Genomic DNA, 18,332 nt, shown 5'->3' with positions numbered 1-18,332 from the left:
CTGCCTTGGAAGTGTTACTTTGCATCTGACATGTTTCTTTTTTGTCGCTTGCCAAAAAAGGAGACACTTTTGAAAGTCATTTGGTTGTTCTGAATCCCAGTCCTTAAAATTAGGGGGGGCAAGGCGGAGGAGGGGGGCCCGGGCGATAGGCGGCCCCCCCCCACCACGGCCCCCCAAATCCCGGGGCTGCAGCGGCAGGGCAGGGCGGGGAGGCGGGGGGGGGGGGGGGGGGGGGGGGGGGGGAGCGGCGGGGAGAGGGGGGGCGCCGCGCTCAACAAGCTCAAGGCGGGTACGGGAAGGACCCCCTGGGTGGGGCAAAAAGTGGGCTTAAAATTAGAAGGAGGTAATATATATATACAGGTAATACCGCAAACATCTAAAAATCTCTTCCTTCCTGCAAGTTTCCTTCTGTATCTTTTTTTTTTTTAAATTCACTTTATTTAAAGGAAGAATTTAAAGGCACTGATGATGTTACCTAGTTTGGGTAATGGAACATCTGCAGGAAAACAAGCAACCTCAGAGAGCACCAAGGACTCCTCACTTCAACCCTGAGCTACGCATATTCTCCTTCATTGGAATTCAAAGGGCCCTGGCACAGAGAAAAACAAAGGACTGCCCTGTATGGTCTGTTCTGAAATATTTTAAAATAAATTCACATGGCTACGTGCATTTTTCTCGAACATACAATGGGAACTGTTCTTAATGCACAAGAGGGGAGGTGGCGTGAAAGAAGAAAAGAACAGAAGAGTTCTCCACTCACAAGAACTCACAAGAAGAGTTCTCCACTCTTCTACTCGTTGCAGAATACCTTATGCCACCAGACTTGAAATTCTAGAACTAGAAAACCTTGAATTACGCCGTCTTCGGTCTGATCTAAGTATGGTATATAAAATCATACATTGCAATGTCCTACCTGTCAATGAATACTTCAGCTTCAACCATAACAACACAAGAGCAAACAATAGATACAAACTCAAGGTAAACCGCACCAAACTTGATTGCAGGAAATACGACTTCAGCAATAGAGTGGTCAATGTCTGGAATACTCTACCTGACTCTGTGGTTTCTTCCCCAAACCCCAAAAACTTTAACCTTAGACTGTCTACTATTGACCTCACCCCTTTCCTAAGAGGTCTGTAGGGGGCGTGCATAAGCGCACCAACGTGCCTACCGTCCCTGTCCTATTGTTTCTCTTATTCTTTTATTTTTCTTATATGTACCCATTTCATGTATTCACAACTATGTATACACTTATACTTATTATCTTGTAAACAATTGGCAAATCAAATAAATAAATAAATAAATAAACAGAATATCCAAAACAAAATACAACGGATGATAAAAAGAACGTCAGAATAAGAAATCGTCAGAAGCCCAGAATTTAAAACATCCACATTCAGTTTTCTTATTCAGAAATGGATTTAATAGATAAAGGTAGTCCATAAGAAAATTATAAGATAAACAGGGAAATGAATTGTGCCAGATAGTTGCAGAATGAATGCCTCTTCAGATGCCAGGCTCTGGGTAGCGTGAATAAAATACTTCTACTGCTTGCAAACGGAGAGTTTTGTGGTTCTAGGAAAATGAATAACACTCTGCAATTATTAGGGACCCTCTTCTTCCAAGAAGTGGGGTGTTCTTTAAGCCAGCAGTCCCCAACCTTTCTGGCTCCAGCGGCTGACTTTGGAAGAAAAGTTGTCTTCCGTGGACCAGCGGGGGGAATGGTTCCATATATACAACTTAGATTCTGCACATGCTCAGATGAAGCTGAGCTCGCTCACCCACTGCTTACACAACCTACCGTAGTTCCCAACAGGCTGCGGATCAGTACCGGTCTGGAACTGGCAGTTCGGGCCCCCTGTTTTAAACAATAGTAATGAAACACTAAATCTTCTTGCAGACATTTCATTACCAAATGAGGTAACATCATCAGTGCTGGTAAAGGAATGTTCTCATTTTACATACTAGTGTCTTAGAGCCCTGCCAGTGTTGGTGGGAGTGGTCTTCCTTGATTAGGCTGTTCTTTATTGTTAGCTTGTTTGTCTCCGTTAGTAATTTCTTGACTAGGGTATTATTTGCTTCTTGATTGTTGGCCTAGTGTTATCTTGACTTTAATTTCTGCTCATCTGGGTGTTGATTGATGGCGAGGAGGTATTTTGGTCTTTTTGTTTCCTTTTAGATTTTTTGATTGTCTCTTTAAAATTGGTATGTAGATGTTGTTTATCTCTACGTGCCTATTGATGGCCAGTTTGTCTGAGTGCACCAGACAAATCAGCCATGTAAACCAAGACAAACATACCGTCAGATCTTTTCTCTGGGTTCAGATGGTGCCAGGCAGACAAAAAGAATTCCAACATTGTGGAATGTCTGCTGCAGGAGTGGAGAATTCATAAGAAATTCCTCCAATTACCATCCCTGATCATTGGCTAGGAATACTGGCTAGGAAGGTGGAGCTGAGCTTTCTCTTTTTCTGACTTCAAGGGTTGAATTGGGTTGTAAACTAAATCCGTATTCAGTGGTTTGATGGATCCGATGAGACAACCCATTCTGAAAGGAGAGGAGATAAGATAATTTAATGTGGTTTTCTTATTAGGTGGGGAGAAACATGGAATGTGGAAATGTGGAATGTAAGAAAGGTTATGAGACAGGAGGCAGGTTCTGGAAAAGTAGGATGAGAACCGGAGAGGTTGACTCTGGTGTTCAAACCATTTCAGTTTGGATAACAGTGGTTTATTCTTCATGAAGAGTACTCTGGAGTTGGTACCTTTATTTAACAGAATAAGTTGGAAGGGACCTTGGAGGTCTTCTAGTCCAACCCTTTGCTGAATCAGGAAACCCTATACCCATGATGGAGAACCTATGGCATGTGTGCCACAGGTGGCACGCAGAGCCATTTGTGCAAGCACATGAGCCCCAGCCAAACTTACCTGCACTGCGCATGTGCATGCCTCCCAGCTGATTTTTGGCCCGTTTGAGGCTGTTTTTGCCCTCCTGGAGGCTCAAGGGAAGCCTCTGCAGCCTCGGGAGGCCGAAAAACGAGCCTTCCGGGAATACCAGAAGTGCCGAAATAGGCCCGTTTTCAGTCTCCCGAGGCTGCAGGGGCTTCCCTCAAGCCTCCAGAAGGACGAAACGGCCTCAAGCGGGCCAAAAATCAGCTGGGAGGCGCGCGCATGAGCAGTGCAGGTAAGGGGGCGCGCATGCACGGGGGGAGGGGCACATTGCATTGTGGGTGCTGGCACACACGCGCTTTCAGCACATCACAACCAAAAGGTTCGCCATCACTGCCCTACACCATTTCAGACAAATGGTTGTCCAATCTCTTCTTATGAGTGAACCAATATAGAAAGCTGTTCTGAGGGGCTCCTGACTTGTAGGCATCTTGGCATCTTACAAATTGTCATTTGTATTAATTGCAAGCAAACTTCTACTGCAGGAATGGCCCCTCAAATGCTATTTGAGAGGCTTTTAAGATTAAGTCATGGTGCCACCGTTGTATGAATGATGCTCATGAATGTTTTTCCTTCCACTCTCTACTTTTAAATGTCCAAATTTCACATTTGTTTTATATTGAATGCTTTGATTTATCATAAGTTGCTTCCTTGCCTTTTTACCCACCTGACTTTCTCTTTTATTCCAATTATGTGCCTCTTGCTAAGATGTTTTACCCTGGAATGCAGCATAGAAAGTATATTAAGTAAATAAGTTAGTGGAATTTGATAGGGGTTCAATTATGCTCAGTCTGGTACCTTTTCTTTATGTATACTGAAAGTATTTACACCAAGACAAATTCCTTGTGTGTCCAATCACACTTGACCAATAAAGTACTCTATTCTATTCTATTCTATTCTATTCTATTCTATTCTATTCTATTCTATTCCATTCCATTCCATTCTTAAAATACCTCAAGTAACAATGAAATTGCCTCTAAGGCAAGTCAGAACTTTATTATGCTGATAAAAAGGCAGTTGAAAAAAACAACAACCAGTTGTGACCCTACTTTTTGTTCTCAAAATGACTGTTCAGATACTCCTGCATTTATCAGACTGTAAAAAGTGGTCTTTACTTTCAGATATGCAAGATTCTGTTAATTAGCCTTGCAATAAAGTAGAATTAGCTCATTTGGTTGTCTTTCCTGTCTGGTCTACCTGGGAAAGTTGACACCTGGTGATACTGTACACAGATGGAAAGCATTTTCCTATTACAATAATTTTGGACGAATATCAGAATTTGACAAGTCTAGTTCAACTATCCACAATCTGGGTTCCTATGGACTTCAATTCCCAGAATATTTTACGATGGTCATGGATGCATGATGTGTGATGGTCTTAAAGCTTTGAAGCAATAACTTTTTTCACACTATGTTGCAATGTTGAAGCTTGTTTGTATGAATAATATTCGATTCTACCCTTAATCATCATAAGCTTACTTCACTCTAGCACAAGGGTCTTCAAACTTGGCAAGTTTAAGACTTGTGGACTTCGACTCCCAGAATTCCTGAGCTAACATGACTGAAGGAGGAATTCTGGGAGTTGAAGTCCACAAGTCTTAAAGCTGTCAAGTTTGAAGACCCCTGCTCTAGCAACTCTTAGGAAAAATTAAAATGAGCGGCTTGTCTGAACCAGCGTTTCAAGAGGTTAGGAAAGCCAGAAAGGCCAGGGACAGTAACATTCTGCTCCTGGCCATAATCATGAGTATTTTCTGGTCCTTCTTACTGAACTTATAACCATCTTTCTTTTTTCCCTGTTTTATTCCAGGGTTGTCACCCATTGCCACACGAAGCAGAAATTGCACACACCAAAAAACTATTCAGGAGGAGGAGGAATGACCGGAGGTAGGGGAAAGACTTTGCCTTCTGAATTTCTGTCATTAATTCCCCCTTCCCCAAAATCGGTTCTTCTTACTGTCCGCATCAGAAATGAAGCAGAGATGTAAACTCCAACGCCGGCCTGAAGTTTTGCAGGATCCATCCTATTATTAGCTACAAAGCAAACATTGCTTCCAGTGATGAACCAGGATAGGCAGTGAATCAGAGCCTGCGAAGTTGTTCTCCTCGCTCTGAAATTGTTTTCTACTCGATACATGCGTCATGGTGACGGCATCTTCAGGGTGCCAGGTTGTGAGGTGCCTGTGGCAGATGCCTCACGATTCCCCCACAGCAGGGATGAGTGGTGGACCTATTGTCCTCGAGCAAGGAGTACGTGGAAAATAGCCATAGCACTTAGACTTATATACCGCTTCACAGTGCTTTACGGCCCTGTCTAAGTGGTTTATAGAGTCGGCCTCTTGCCCCCAACCATCATTTTACCCACCTCAGAAGGATGGAAGGCTGAGTCAGCCTTGAGCCTGGTGGGATTTGAACTGCCAAATTGCAGGCAGCCGGTAGTCAGCAGGAGTGGCCTTCAGTACAGCACTCTTACTCATTGCGCCACCGAGGCTTTCCAAAGAGAGCTGAGTCCTCTTCTTAAGTGCTGTGTCCACAAGTCCTTAGGTGGGTCCTTCCCCAATCTTAAAGCAAGCGGTTTACTTAGAAACCGAGAGGTGTGAAACATCAGATCCTCACATGAGAAGGTCCAATTCAATGTATTTATTGCTAAATAGCCTATGCAGAGGAATCTTCTTAACTGAAGGTTAGCGCTTGCTTGGGTTTAGATAAGGGTCAACGGAATTCAAGGGAGTCCATTTGTGGCTATGTAGGGATTCTGGGCTGAGCCCTCTTTTGACTCCACCCTAGAGTTCTGCTGCTACTCCTCCTACAGAGAGGAGATTCTGAATAGCATCAGTAAAGTCCTTGTAAGACTTTCCCAACCAACAGTTGGTCTTTGAGAGCATCCCGGGATGCACCTTCCCCAAAATGAGAAAGATCAGGAGAAAAATAGGTACAGGTAATCCTCTATTTACAACCATTCAGAGTTACAACAGCAGTAAAAAATAAATAAAAGTGACTTACTTGTGACTGGTCCTCGCATTCCCACAGCCATGTGATCAAAATTTGGGCACTTGGCAACCAGCATGTATTTATACATCCTGGGTTGCATGAGCGCCATTTGCGACTTTCCCAGGTGGTTTCATTGGGGAAATATTAAGAAGGGGAGGGAAAAATCTTCTCCAGCTGCAGTGATTCGCTTAATATCCATAGCAAAAAAAGGTTGCAAAATTGGGCGTCTGACTCACTTAACAGCTACCTTGCTTAATAAAGTAAATGTTGGTCCCAATTTTAGTCTTAAGTCAAGGACTACCTGTAGTGATTTTGGCCAAGGCTTATAGGTTTTACCTCAGGTTGTACAAAAAGCCCTCAGGCCTCAGGTTATATAGGCCTGCAGTAGAGGAAGAATGGAGTACAGGTAGTCCTCGACTTATGACTATAATTGAGCCCAACATTTCCATTGCTAAGCAAGACAGCTGTAAAATGAATTTTTCCCCATTCTTACCACAGTCGCTAAGTGAATCACTGCAGTTGTTAAGTGAATCTGGCTTCCCCCATTGACTTTGCTTGTCCAAAGGTCATAAAAGGTGATCAGATGACCCTGGGACCCTCATAAATACATGCCAAACACCCGAATTTTGATCACATGACCATGAGAATGCTGCAATGGTCGCAAGTGTGAAAAATAACCATTAGTCCCTTTTTTCAGTGCCATTGTAATTTCGAAGAGTCACTAAACGAATGGTTTTAAGTCAAGGACTACCTGTATAAGCTCAGCTACCTCACATTCCTTATCTCCTCAGGTTGCAAGAGATACTTGGTCAATATTCACTGGTTAAGTAACAGGAGACAAGTCCTTTTTAGTCGAGTGACTTTTCTACAGGTGATTTGACGTGGTGTTTAAATAACCAAAACCAAAATGTTTTTGTTGTTAATGTTTTTAATTGACTTACGATCTGGAGGAAATGACACCTTGCTTTCCATCCGAAGCTTAAAATAGCTGTTGGCAAATGTGCTTTTGTTTGTTACGTTTCCGCAAAAAAAAGCATTTTCTAAGCTCCTTCCTGGTGAACCGTTTTTCTTCGTTTCCACCTTTGATAACAGGCTTGGCTGAGGTTTCTAAAGGAGAAAAAGAAGCTGGATAAGAGTTTTCCCTCCCCTTCTTAATAGTTTACTCAGCCGGGCTGTATTTATGTACTTTTGTTAGGCTTCGATTCTGCCTTTATTTGTACAATCCAGAATGGTGTATGCAATGGTCGCCCCTCCTATTTTTCTCACAACAAAAAGGCTGTGAGGTGGGTTTGGCTGAGGGAGAATGACTGGCCCAAAGTCACCCTGTCATCTTGCAGGCCTCAGGGGAAACTAGAATTTACCATCGCCCGGTCTCTAGCTCAGCACCTTCACACATTACACCAACCTGGCTGGCCCACCCATTACTCCATCCTATTCTTCCTCCTTTAAAACAGGAAGAAAACACCTAGAAGGAATGAAGGGAGGGAAAAAGGAACAACTGATAACATAGTGGGAAGGGGAAATTTTTATAATTTATTTAAATATTAATACTGTAAGATGTAAAAAAAAATACAAAAGAAAATAGTAGGAAAGATAGGGGAAGGAAAAGGGAAGGGAAAAGTGTAGAAAAAAGGGGAAAAAGGAAGAAAATGTTCCAACTCCCTTTGGTGCAGATAGATAGATAGATAGATAGATAGATAGATAGATAGATACATACATACATACATACATACATACATACATACATACATACATACATACATACACACACGTATGTGTGTATGTGTGTGTGTGTGTGAAATACTACTCACGCACCATCACAAAATCTCCAGAACCATAAAGCCTACAAATTTAAAATTTGGCAGTATGTTCCTCGTAGCTTCTAGGTGCTCACTAAGAAAGGATTTTTCGAAATGACCATCAGAGCATTAGTATTTCCTATATTATTACTATCAACACGCTCTGATGCTAAGGAGTTCTACTCCCCCTCCCCACCTGAAAAGAAATCTGTTCCAAATGCAAAACACAAGCAGAGGGGAGGAGTTTCAGTTTTAGTTTCACAGCAGCAAGCAGCTGTAGTACAGAACAATTGAGCTAAGCCATGCCCAGGCTCCTTGCTGTCTCCTTGCTCATACAGCGAATACTCTTTCAGTTTCCACGTTTCAGTTTCCAAACAGCCCTCAACTCTCACACACATGTTGGTAGGCAGAGGCAGAATTTTTCCCCTTTATTTTCCTCCCCAAAAACTAAGCCCGACCACATAGTTTCTTAGCGAAGCACGAATATCAAGCTAGTATTTCAGATAATGACTATCTAGTCGCTTCTTAAAATCTTCCAGCGATGGAGAGCCCACGATTTCTGAAGCCAAGCTGTTCCACTTGTTAATTGTCCTCACTGTTAAGAAGTTTCCAAACATAGGTTCTTGTCCTGCCCTCTGGTGTCTCGGAGGATAATTTGACCCCCTCTTCTTTGTGGCTTATTGTAATACTGCCATCATGTCACCCCTAATTCTTCTTTTCTTTAGACTAGCCAAATCTTAGATACTCTGATATCATTGTGTAGTGCTACATCTATAAGACAAGCTTGTGCTTTCCTCAAGTACAGGTACTCCTCGACTTACAACAGTTCATTTAGTGACCATTCAAAGTTGCAACGGCAAAGCGACTTATGAAAGCGTTCTTCATACTTACAACCATTGCAGCATCCCTATAATCATGTGATCGTAATTCATACGCTTGGCAACTGGTTCATACTTATGACGATTGCCATGTCTCAGGATCATTGTGATCCCCTTTTGCAACAGTAAGCAGTAACTGTGAGAGAGATCTTGCAGTTTGTGGACAACCAGCTAAAGATGAGCCAGCAGTGTGCAGCAGCAGCCCAAAAAGCCAATGCAATCCTAAATTGCATTAACAGAGGGATACAATCAAAATCAAGGGAGGTACTAATACCCCTCTATAAAGCCTTAGTAAGGCCACACCTAGAGTACTGCATTTAGTTTTGGTCACCACACTGTAAAAAAGATGTTGAGACTCTAGAAAAAGTACAGAGAAGAACAACCAGGAGGATTAGGAGACTGGAGACTAAAACATAAGAAACGATTGCCGGAACTGGGCCTGGGTAGTCTAGTGAAGAGAAGGACCAGGGGAGACATGATAGCAGTCTTCCAATATTTGAGGGGCTGCTACAGAGAGGAGGGAGGGGTCAAGCTGTTTTCCAAGGCACCCGAAAGCCAGACAAGGAATAATGGATGGAAACTGAATAAGGAGAGATTTAACCTGGAAATAAAGAGAAACTTTCTGACAGTGAGAACAATCAACCAATGGAACAACTTGCCCTTGGAAGTTGTGGGAGCGCCATCATTTGAAACTTTCAAGAAGAGATTGGACTCCCATCTGTCAGAAATGGTGTAGGTCTCCCGCTTGGGCGAGGGGTTGGACTAGGTGACCTATAAGGTCCCTTCCAACTCTGATTATCTGTTAACCTTCTGACAAGCAAAATCCATGGGAAAATCCAGATTCACTTAACAACTGTGTTACTAGTGTAACAACTGCACTGATTCATCTAATAACTGTGGCCAGAAAGGACATAAAATGGGGCAAAATTCACTTAACAAATGCCTTACTTAGGAACATAAATTTTGGGTTGTAGGACAAGGACTACCTGTTCTGTAATGTTGGGCAAGCTGTGCTCTAGGCGTAGATCTGTCTGAATTCAGAAATACCATAATAGTTTTCCACAGCCAGTCTGAAGCATTTTGTCAACATTATGAACATACATCTATAAACCAGGTTATGACATATACTGGGTCATGTATGAGTTTTGGCGTGTCATTTTAACCGCACAGGCATGTCTTATAATGCAGATTTAGGTAATGAACACTCTCCGTTTTTTATTTGTGTGGTCTACATGTGCTCTGGTTTCACTTTTTACTTTTAAAATGTTTCTATGTGATTTGTTGCTAGTACTTTTTGTACAGCAAATGTTAAGCCTCCTGTTTCCTTCCTGATGGCTCCAACTTAAAATCATTGCCAAATTTAGATACTGTTCACCTTGCCTTCAATATCTTTCAATCGTAGACCATGCAGAGGTCAATGATTCCAATTTGGGGGGGGGTTTCACTTTTGTAGCTTTGCGGTTTTGTTTGTCACCTTTGATTCTGTCACATTCAAAATGTTTTCTGGGGAGACCCTTATTAGCATCCTCTGTTTGTTTACCTTTATATATAGGTAGTCCTTGACTTATAACCAGTGGTGGGATTCAGCCAGTTCAGGAGAACAGATTGTTAACTTTCTGAGCAGTTTGGTGACCTGGTTGTTAGAAGAAATCATTAGGGCAGAGAACGGGTTGTTAAATTATTTGAATCCCACCACTGCTTATAACCATTCATTAAGGGACCAAAATTACAACAGCCTTGAAAAAAGTGACTTACAACCAGTTTTTGCATCGACAACTGTTGCAGTGTCCCTGCTGTCACATGATCAAAATTCAGCCCCTTAGCAACCAACATGTATTTATGACAGTTGCACCAGTGGTGAGATTCAAACATCGTTACCATCGGTTTGGTGGGCATGGCTTGGTGGGCACACTTTGTATGCGTGCACAAACTTTGCGCGTGCGCCAAATATGCACTTTGCAGCTAAACGGCGGAGGGAACCGGTTTGGTCTCAGCTGCTCATCTATGCTACAGGCTCAGCAAAACTGGGCCGAACCGGTAGAATACCACCACTGAATTGCACTGTCTTGGAGTCATGGGATCACTCATTTATCATTTTCCCAGCTGGTTTCTGACAGACCAGGTTCATAGGGGAAGCTGAATTCACTTAAAGGCCACATGATTCACTTAACAACTGTAACTGATTTGCATAAAAATGTGGCAAAAGGGTTGTTAAATTGGGCAGAAATCACTTAACAACTGCTTAGTACCCGTTGTGGTTGTAAGTCAAGGACTACCTGTAATAATTTGCATAAAATTTCATTCTTAATTACTTCACTTGCAACAAACCACAACCACCATTTTCTCTTGATAGATAAAAATGATCTATGCCAATTTTGGGGTGTAAATGTATGCTGAATTGTCATAAGTTTGGAATCTTGTATTTTAAAGCATCTAGTTCCACATTTGTCCAATTAATGCTTGCTGTGGGATATTATACACATAGGTCAGATATTAATGGCTTTGATTATATTATCATCATTCAACTTCCTTTTAAAAACTTTTCTAACTTGTTTTACATATTTTGTGCTGGTTTTCTTTTTTCACTGGTGCATACAAAATATTGTTTATTTCTAAAATACCCAAATACTTATAACTTCCCTCCATTGTCAAGGCTTTGTAGCAATCCATAGTTTGAATCCACTATTCAACTTTTTCTTTTTGTAATTGCACATTTGATCAGTTTAAATTCCATTTTTCCCATGCTTTTGCACATAGTTTCCTATTATTCATACAGAGTGAATGTGAAACATTTGTCCTTGATTGGGTAATTAATAATAATAATACTGTTTTATCAATCTATTATTGGGCGCAGACATTTGAAATTCCCTTTTTCCTATAGTCTAGTGTTTTTCAAACTTGGCGCATTTAAAATGTGTCGACTTTGATTCCCAGAATTCCCCATCTAAAATATTGACTGGAAAATTCTGGGAGTTGACGTCCACACATCTCAAAATTGCCAAGCTTGAAAAACCTTACTCTAGACTAGAAGGTACAATGAATTTGAGAGCAGGTGTTTGTAGAAATTATTGGCAAGGATTCTTGTTAACAGGTTGAATGTTGTAGACAGAAGATTAGTCAAAAATTGCTGAGTGTTTTGTGTAGACCAGTCACACCAGTAGACAAAATGCAGAATGTGGGATAAAATGGAATACAGAACAACAGATTTGAAGGTCCTTTACTCCAACCTTCTCCTCAAGCAGGAGACCCTAAACCAGGGGTGGGATTCAAATTTTTTAACAACCGGTTCTGTGGGCGTGGCTTAGTTGGTGGGCATAGCTTGGTGGTCATGTGATTGGGTGGACATGGCTTGGTGTTCATGTTATTGGCTGGGCATGGCGAACTCAATATCACTCACATCGAGGCACGCATCTCCTCGCCTGGCCTCTCATGACTGCGGGGATGCTGCAACAGTCATAAGTGTGAAAAATGGTCATAAGTCACTTTTTTCAGTGCCATTGTAACTTTGAATGGTCACTCCACACAAGCAAAGTACCAGCAAAGGAGGGGGGGAAAAACTCCAGAGACGTTCCTGAGACAGGAAGTCTAGTCCTGCCAAGAACGTAATAAGGGTCAACAGAGAGGCAGTTTCTGTAAGCAACACCAGAATGTTTCCTTCCTGCCTTCCTTACAGGATTAGGCCAGTAATTTCTTCTAACAACCGGTTCTCCGAGCTGCTTAGAATGTTAACAACCGATTCTAGCAAATAGGTGCGAACTGGTAGAATCCCACCCCTGCCCTAAACCAGCGGTGGCTAATCTTTTCGGCACCGAGTGCCCAAACCGGAACGCACATACATGTGTATGCATGCGGGTGTATGTGTGCGTGCCAGAAACCTGAAGACCAGCTGGCAGGTGCGTTCATGCCTGATTTTTTGGCCATTTTTAGCCAGTTTGGGGCATTTTCAGGCAGTTTTGGGGCTCCAAAATGGCCTGAAAATAGTATGAAAACAGCCTGAAAACAGCTCAAAAAATGGCTGAAAACAGCCTAAAAACAGCCTGTATTTTGGTCATTTTGGGGGCCATTTTCAGGCACTCCGGAAGACCTGGTGGCTAGAAACCAGAAGAGCAGCTGGCAATGGCTCGTGTGCCCATAGTGAGGGCTCTGTAAGACACATCTGGCACGCGTGCCATAAGTTCGCCATTACGGCCCTAAACCATTCCAGACAAATGGCTGTACAATCTCATTTTAAAACTTCCATGGTCAAGCACCTACAACTTCAGAACTTGCTTGTTCTCACAGTCAGGAAATTTCTCCTTAGTTCTAAAGTGCTTCTTTCCTTGATTAGTTTCTATCCATTGCTTCTTGTCCTTCCTTCAGACGCTTTGGAGAATGGATTGACTCCCTCTTCTCTGGGGCAGCCCCTCAGATATTGGAATGCTGCTATCATGTCACCCCTAGTTTTACTCATTAGACATCTCCAAACTCTGTCAAGGATCTTGGAGTTCTCATCTCTAATGATCTAAGTGCTAGAGTCCACTGTAACTACATAACCAAAAAGGCGTTAAGAGTTGTTAACCTAATCTTACGTAGCTTTTTCTCTGGTAATATCACACTACTAACTAGAGCATACAAAACATTTGCTAGACCAATACTCGAATACAGCTCATCAGTCTGGAACCCACATTATGTATCTGATATTAACACAGTTGAGAAAGTCCAGAAATATTTCACAAGAAGAGTTCTCCACTCCTCTACTCGTTGCAGAATACCTTATGCCACCAGACTCGAAATTCTAGACCTAGAAAACCTAGAACTACGCCGCCTTCTGTCCGATCCAAGTATAGTATATAAAATCATACATTGCAATGTCCTACCTGTCAATGAACACTTCAGCTTCAACCATAACAACACAAGAGCAAACAATAGATACCATCTCAAGGTTAATTGCACCAAACTTGATTGCAGGAAATATGACTTCAGCCACAGAGTGGTCAATGTCTGGAATACTCTACCCAATTCTGTGGTTTCTTCCCCAAACCCCAAAAACTTTAACCTTAGACTGTCTATTATTGACCTCACCCCTTTCCTAAGAGGTCTGTAGGGGGCGTGCATAAGCGCACCAATGTGCCTCCCGTCCCTGTCCTATTGTTTCTTTTATTTTTTTATTTTTCTTATATGTATCCATGTAATCATAACTATCTTGTAAGCAATTGACAAAAATAAATAAATAAATAAATAAGAAATAAATCTTATCCTGTTTAAATTCCAAAGCCTGTTCCATCCCATTTCAGTTGTCTGTCATCTGTTAAGAGATACACCCCAAAGCAACTGACTCTGCCTCTGAAGATGCCAGCCCCAGCTGCTGGCAAAACGTCAGAACAAAAGAAAACCAGACCACAGCCATTCAACCCAAAAGCTCTTTGCTGCTTTTGTTGTGTGTTTTGTTTTGTTTTTCATGATCAAAATGGTAGCCTGTTTTGAGCCAACCATCTCTTCAACTTTGCAACAGTTAATCAAAAAGATTTGTAAAACAGGAAGATCAAATGAATAGATAGATATTCAAGCTAAAATCCATGAAGTTAATTTTTTTCCTATGGTGCTTAAGTTGTTCACCTGTTTTTGTTCTTCTACCATTTCTCCTATTGCTATTATGTTTACTTTTCCTTAGATAGATAGATAGATAGATAGATAGATAGATAGATAGATAGATATATTATCTTTCTATATATATATCCATGTGGGCATATAATTCTGCTTTTTGGAAGGTTACCCCCTTTTTTTTCAAAATTCCAATATTTCTTCCTTATTTTCCACTTGATTGTATGTTTTCAATTAAGCTTTCTGGAAAAACAAGCGTTCCTTTGTTTGAATGTACCTATTGTTTTTGGAATTGTTTAGCTCTACTTTCATATTGTTCCATTTTGTTAGAAGTGGCCGGTATTCTTTATTTTAATTCTTCCATGACTTCTGCAATTACTTTTGCTGTCAGGATTGTCTGGCTTTTTTGCATTTGCATTTATTTTCTCATTTTCCCCATTTTTTGTTGCTCTACATTTTATACATGGCGAATATTTTTTGAAATTGGTTTATTTCATTTTCCAATTTCATTTTCTAGGTTGGCTTCTGATTTTTAGTTCGGTGGCTTGCTTTTAATTTATAACCCAGTTCTCTTTGCTGTTATTTTAGTGAGGCCGTTCATGAGCTGATTCATCCCTTTGATCATTTATGTCATAATTGAGCGGACAGCCCTATTTGCACTATACAAAACTTTTTAAAAATGTTTCTTTTGAATTGATATCAAAGAAGGTAATCTTTTTTTCTTACCGTTTCTTTCATGCATTCCAAAGCTTTTTTCCTCTAAGTAGCTTTTAATATTCAGACAGCTGTGGTTCTGTTTTATAATTATGGATTGATGGTTGAGAATTTCCACTGGCTGCTTTCAAATGAATGTTTGTATTGACCTTTTTTTTTTTTTCAAAAAAAAAATTTCAGTTTCAAAACTTTTTAAATGTTTTTAATTGATTTTTCCAATGTACAGATAGTCCTCGACTTAGTACAACAATTGAGCCCAAAATTTCTGTTGTTAAGTGAGGCATTTGTTAAGCAAGTTTTGCCCCATTTTATGTCCTTTCTTGCATCAGTTGTTAAGTGAATCACTGCGGTTATTAAGTTAGTAACCTGGTTATTAAGTGAATCTGGCTTCCCCATTTACTTCGCTGGTCAGAAGGTCGCAAAAGGGAATCACGTGACCTTGGGGGTCAGCAATGATCATAAATATGAACCAGTTGCCAAGCATCTGAATTTTGATCATATGATTTATGGGGATGCCGTAAAGGTTGTACTTGTGAAAAACAGTCATAAGTCATTTTTTTCAGTGTCATTGCAAATTTGAATGGTCGCTAACGAACTGTTGTAAGTTGAGGACTACCTGTATTAACTCTGGTGTCTATAAAAGTCTTTTTCTGAGCATGAAATTGATTGACAATTCATTGACAATGAATGATGGACTAGCTTGGAAAGGGACTAAGCTTTATGTACCCACAACCCTAAGACTACTGGTACTAAAGCGTAGCCACAACTTCTGACTGGGAGGCCACTTCGGATTCCTAAAAACCCTACATTTACTGAGAAGACAGTTCTGGTGGGCCAAAAATGAAACCTGATGTCAAGGACTATGTAAAAAGTTGCTCAATTTGTGCCACAATAAAACATAGAACTGGAAAAAACCCTGGCCTCCTGCAACAAGTTGCTGAACCAACCCAACCTTGGGAAGAGATTGCAATGGACTTTATTGTTGAATTACCTAGGAGTGAAGGGAATACGATCATTTGGACTATAATTGACTTATTCTAGCCCTCAAGTTGTTCAATAATATTTGATTCCAGACAATTTATTTGCTAAATCTCATACTTTCTTTTTCTGGAAACCCTAAGCTGATGGATTTGACTTTTATAATTTTACAGTTTCTTGATTTTTTTTTTTAAAAAACGGCCAAATTTTGGGGTGATTTTCTTCCAGTTGCTCGTCAGGTTGCCCAGCAGAGAGAACTGGACCCTGTAACCCATTCTCCACGATTTCAACCAGTGGTGTACTAGGAACACCCAGATCTTTTTTGCTAATATTCCTGCCAAGCCACATTTCCCCTTCTGTACTTGTTCCGTTTATTTTTCTTACCCAAATACAGAACTTACATTCCTTCCTGTTAAACTTCATCCTACCTTTCAGGCCCCAGAGTTCAGGTTGCAAACATGATCGTATAACTGCAGGACGTTGCAATCGGTCATAAATGTGAGACACTTTTCTCACATTTTCAGTTTCTGGGTGTTACCATAAAAGAGGACCTGACCTGGGGTGTTCACATTGCAGCACTGGTCAAAAGGGCCCAGCAGAGATTATACTACCTGAGACTTCTCAGGAAACAATAACTGAATGAAAAATTGCTGGTGATCTTCTACTGCTGCACCATAGAGAGTATCTTAACTCACTGCACCTCTGTATGGTTTGCCAGTTGCACAGGGGAAGATAGGAAAGCACTCCAGAGGGTTAACGTCATTGCCCAGAGGATCATGGGTTGCTCTCTCCCCTCTTTGGAAGAGCTTTATAGCTCCCACTGCCTTAAGAAAGTTCAAAACATTCTCAAAGATCCATCTCATCCTGGGCACCTTTTTTTGAACTATTATCATCTGGCACAGAATAATAAAAACAAGGACAAATAGGCTGAAAAACAGCTTCTATCCCATAGTGCAGTGTTGGTGCGGTGTCAGGGTTTTTCAATTCAATGTGTTGAGTGTGAAGGATGTGTGTTTGTGTTTATTTTCATGGTCATGATGTGCACTGAAGATGGTGTTTGATTTCATCATAGGAGGTGCAGTGACAATAAACTAAACTAAACTAAACTAAACTAAACTAAACTTGCCAAGAGTCTGATCTGCCTAGATTTTTTTCAATCTCCTTTATCTCTTTTAAGCTGTTTATCCATCCTTCTTGTTTTACAGGTAGTCCTTGACTTATGATTGTTTAAGTTCAAAGTTACAGCAACCTCAAAAAAAGGAACTCACCACCTGTACTAACACGATTGTCTCTCTCACACACATATAAGAACATGATTGCAGTTCAGGTGTATGGCAATCATCTCATATTTATGACCAATTGCAGTATCCTCTGGTCACATGAATACGTTTGCAACCTTTTTTGTCTATTTCTAGCACATACACAAAATGCCCATTTGGGAAGCTGCATTCACTTAACGACTGCCATAAAAATGGAATAAAATCAGTTCTGGTTTGATTTACGAGTACAGCAAGTTACGATGGAAATTCTGGTCCCAGTTATGGTTGTAAATCAAGGATGACCTGTATATCATCCACAGAGCAGATAATCATCTACTCAACCCCTTCATCAAAGTTACTAATAAAAAGGTTGAACACAAAGCTCTCTGACCTTCCGCCCAAATATCATTCACCAATTTGCTATGATTAATACTCTCAGTTTGGACAGTCAGCCAATGATGAATCCATCTAACAGTATCATTTAGCCTTATTTTATCATTTTAGTAATGAGGATGTCATCAGAAACTTTGCCAAATGCTTTTCATCTTTTTACAGTTACATTATTTAGCTAGATCTGAGCCAGCCCTTCTCAGTCTGGTGACTTATGTGAGATAATACTATAAAAAGCAGTGTTGCTTTTTAAAAACTTTTGAGTTCGCATACTGCATTTATGACCTCTCCAGTAGTGAATTATAAGAATTTTGTATGAATTTATATGAAAGGCACCAGATTAGAAATGGTTGGATTAAAGTATAAGGTAAATGAATTAGAATTCTAGAATTAGAATTAGAATTCTTTTTTATTATAGAATTTATAGAATAGAATAGAATAGAATAGAATAGAATAGAATAGAATAGAATAGAATAGAATAGAATAGAATAGAATTCTTTTTATTGGCCAAGTGTGATTGGACACACAAGGAATTTGTCTTGGTGCAAATGCTCTCAGTGTACATAAAAGAAAAGATACATTCGTCAAGAGTCAAGAATCATGAGGTACAACACTTAATAATAGTCATAGGATACAATAAGCAATCAAATCATACTAGGAAACAGTCAATAAAAATCGTAAGGATACAAGCGACAAAGTTACAGTCATACAGTCACAAGTGGGAGGGGATGTGTGATAAGGAGTGATGAGAAGATTAATACCATGTTTCTCATATAATAAGGCCGGGTCTTTTTTTTTT

At 40.6% G+C, this 18,332-nt stretch overlaps 1 protein-coding gene across 2 annotated transcripts in view; it reads left to right on the top strand.

Annotated features, from left to right (window-relative positions):
• The window catches only part of CTIF (cap binding complex dependent translation initiation factor), a 175,690-nt gene that overhangs the window by 92,148 nt on the left and 65,210 nt on the right, over positions 1-18,332 (top strand). For both annotated transcript variants that reach the window (XM_087958673.1, XM_087958674.1), the window contains exon 7: positions 4,755-4,831. In XM_087958673.1, the coding sequence (XP_087814799.1) occupies positions 4,755-4,831 (77 nt within the window). The remainder of the gene's footprint in view (positions 1-4,754; positions 4,832-18,332) is intronic.

Source organism: Notechis scutatus, chromosome 2 (genome assembly GCF_049901735.1).
Source record: "Notechis scutatus isolate UNSWTSFEM ecotype Mainland chromosome 2, rNotScu1.2, whole genome shotgun sequence".
In the NCBI taxonomy this organism is placed as follows: Eukaryota; Metazoa; Chordata; class Lepidosauria; order Squamata; family Elapidae; genus Notechis; species Notechis scutatus.
This window is presented reverse-complemented; position numbering and strand designations above follow the sequence as displayed.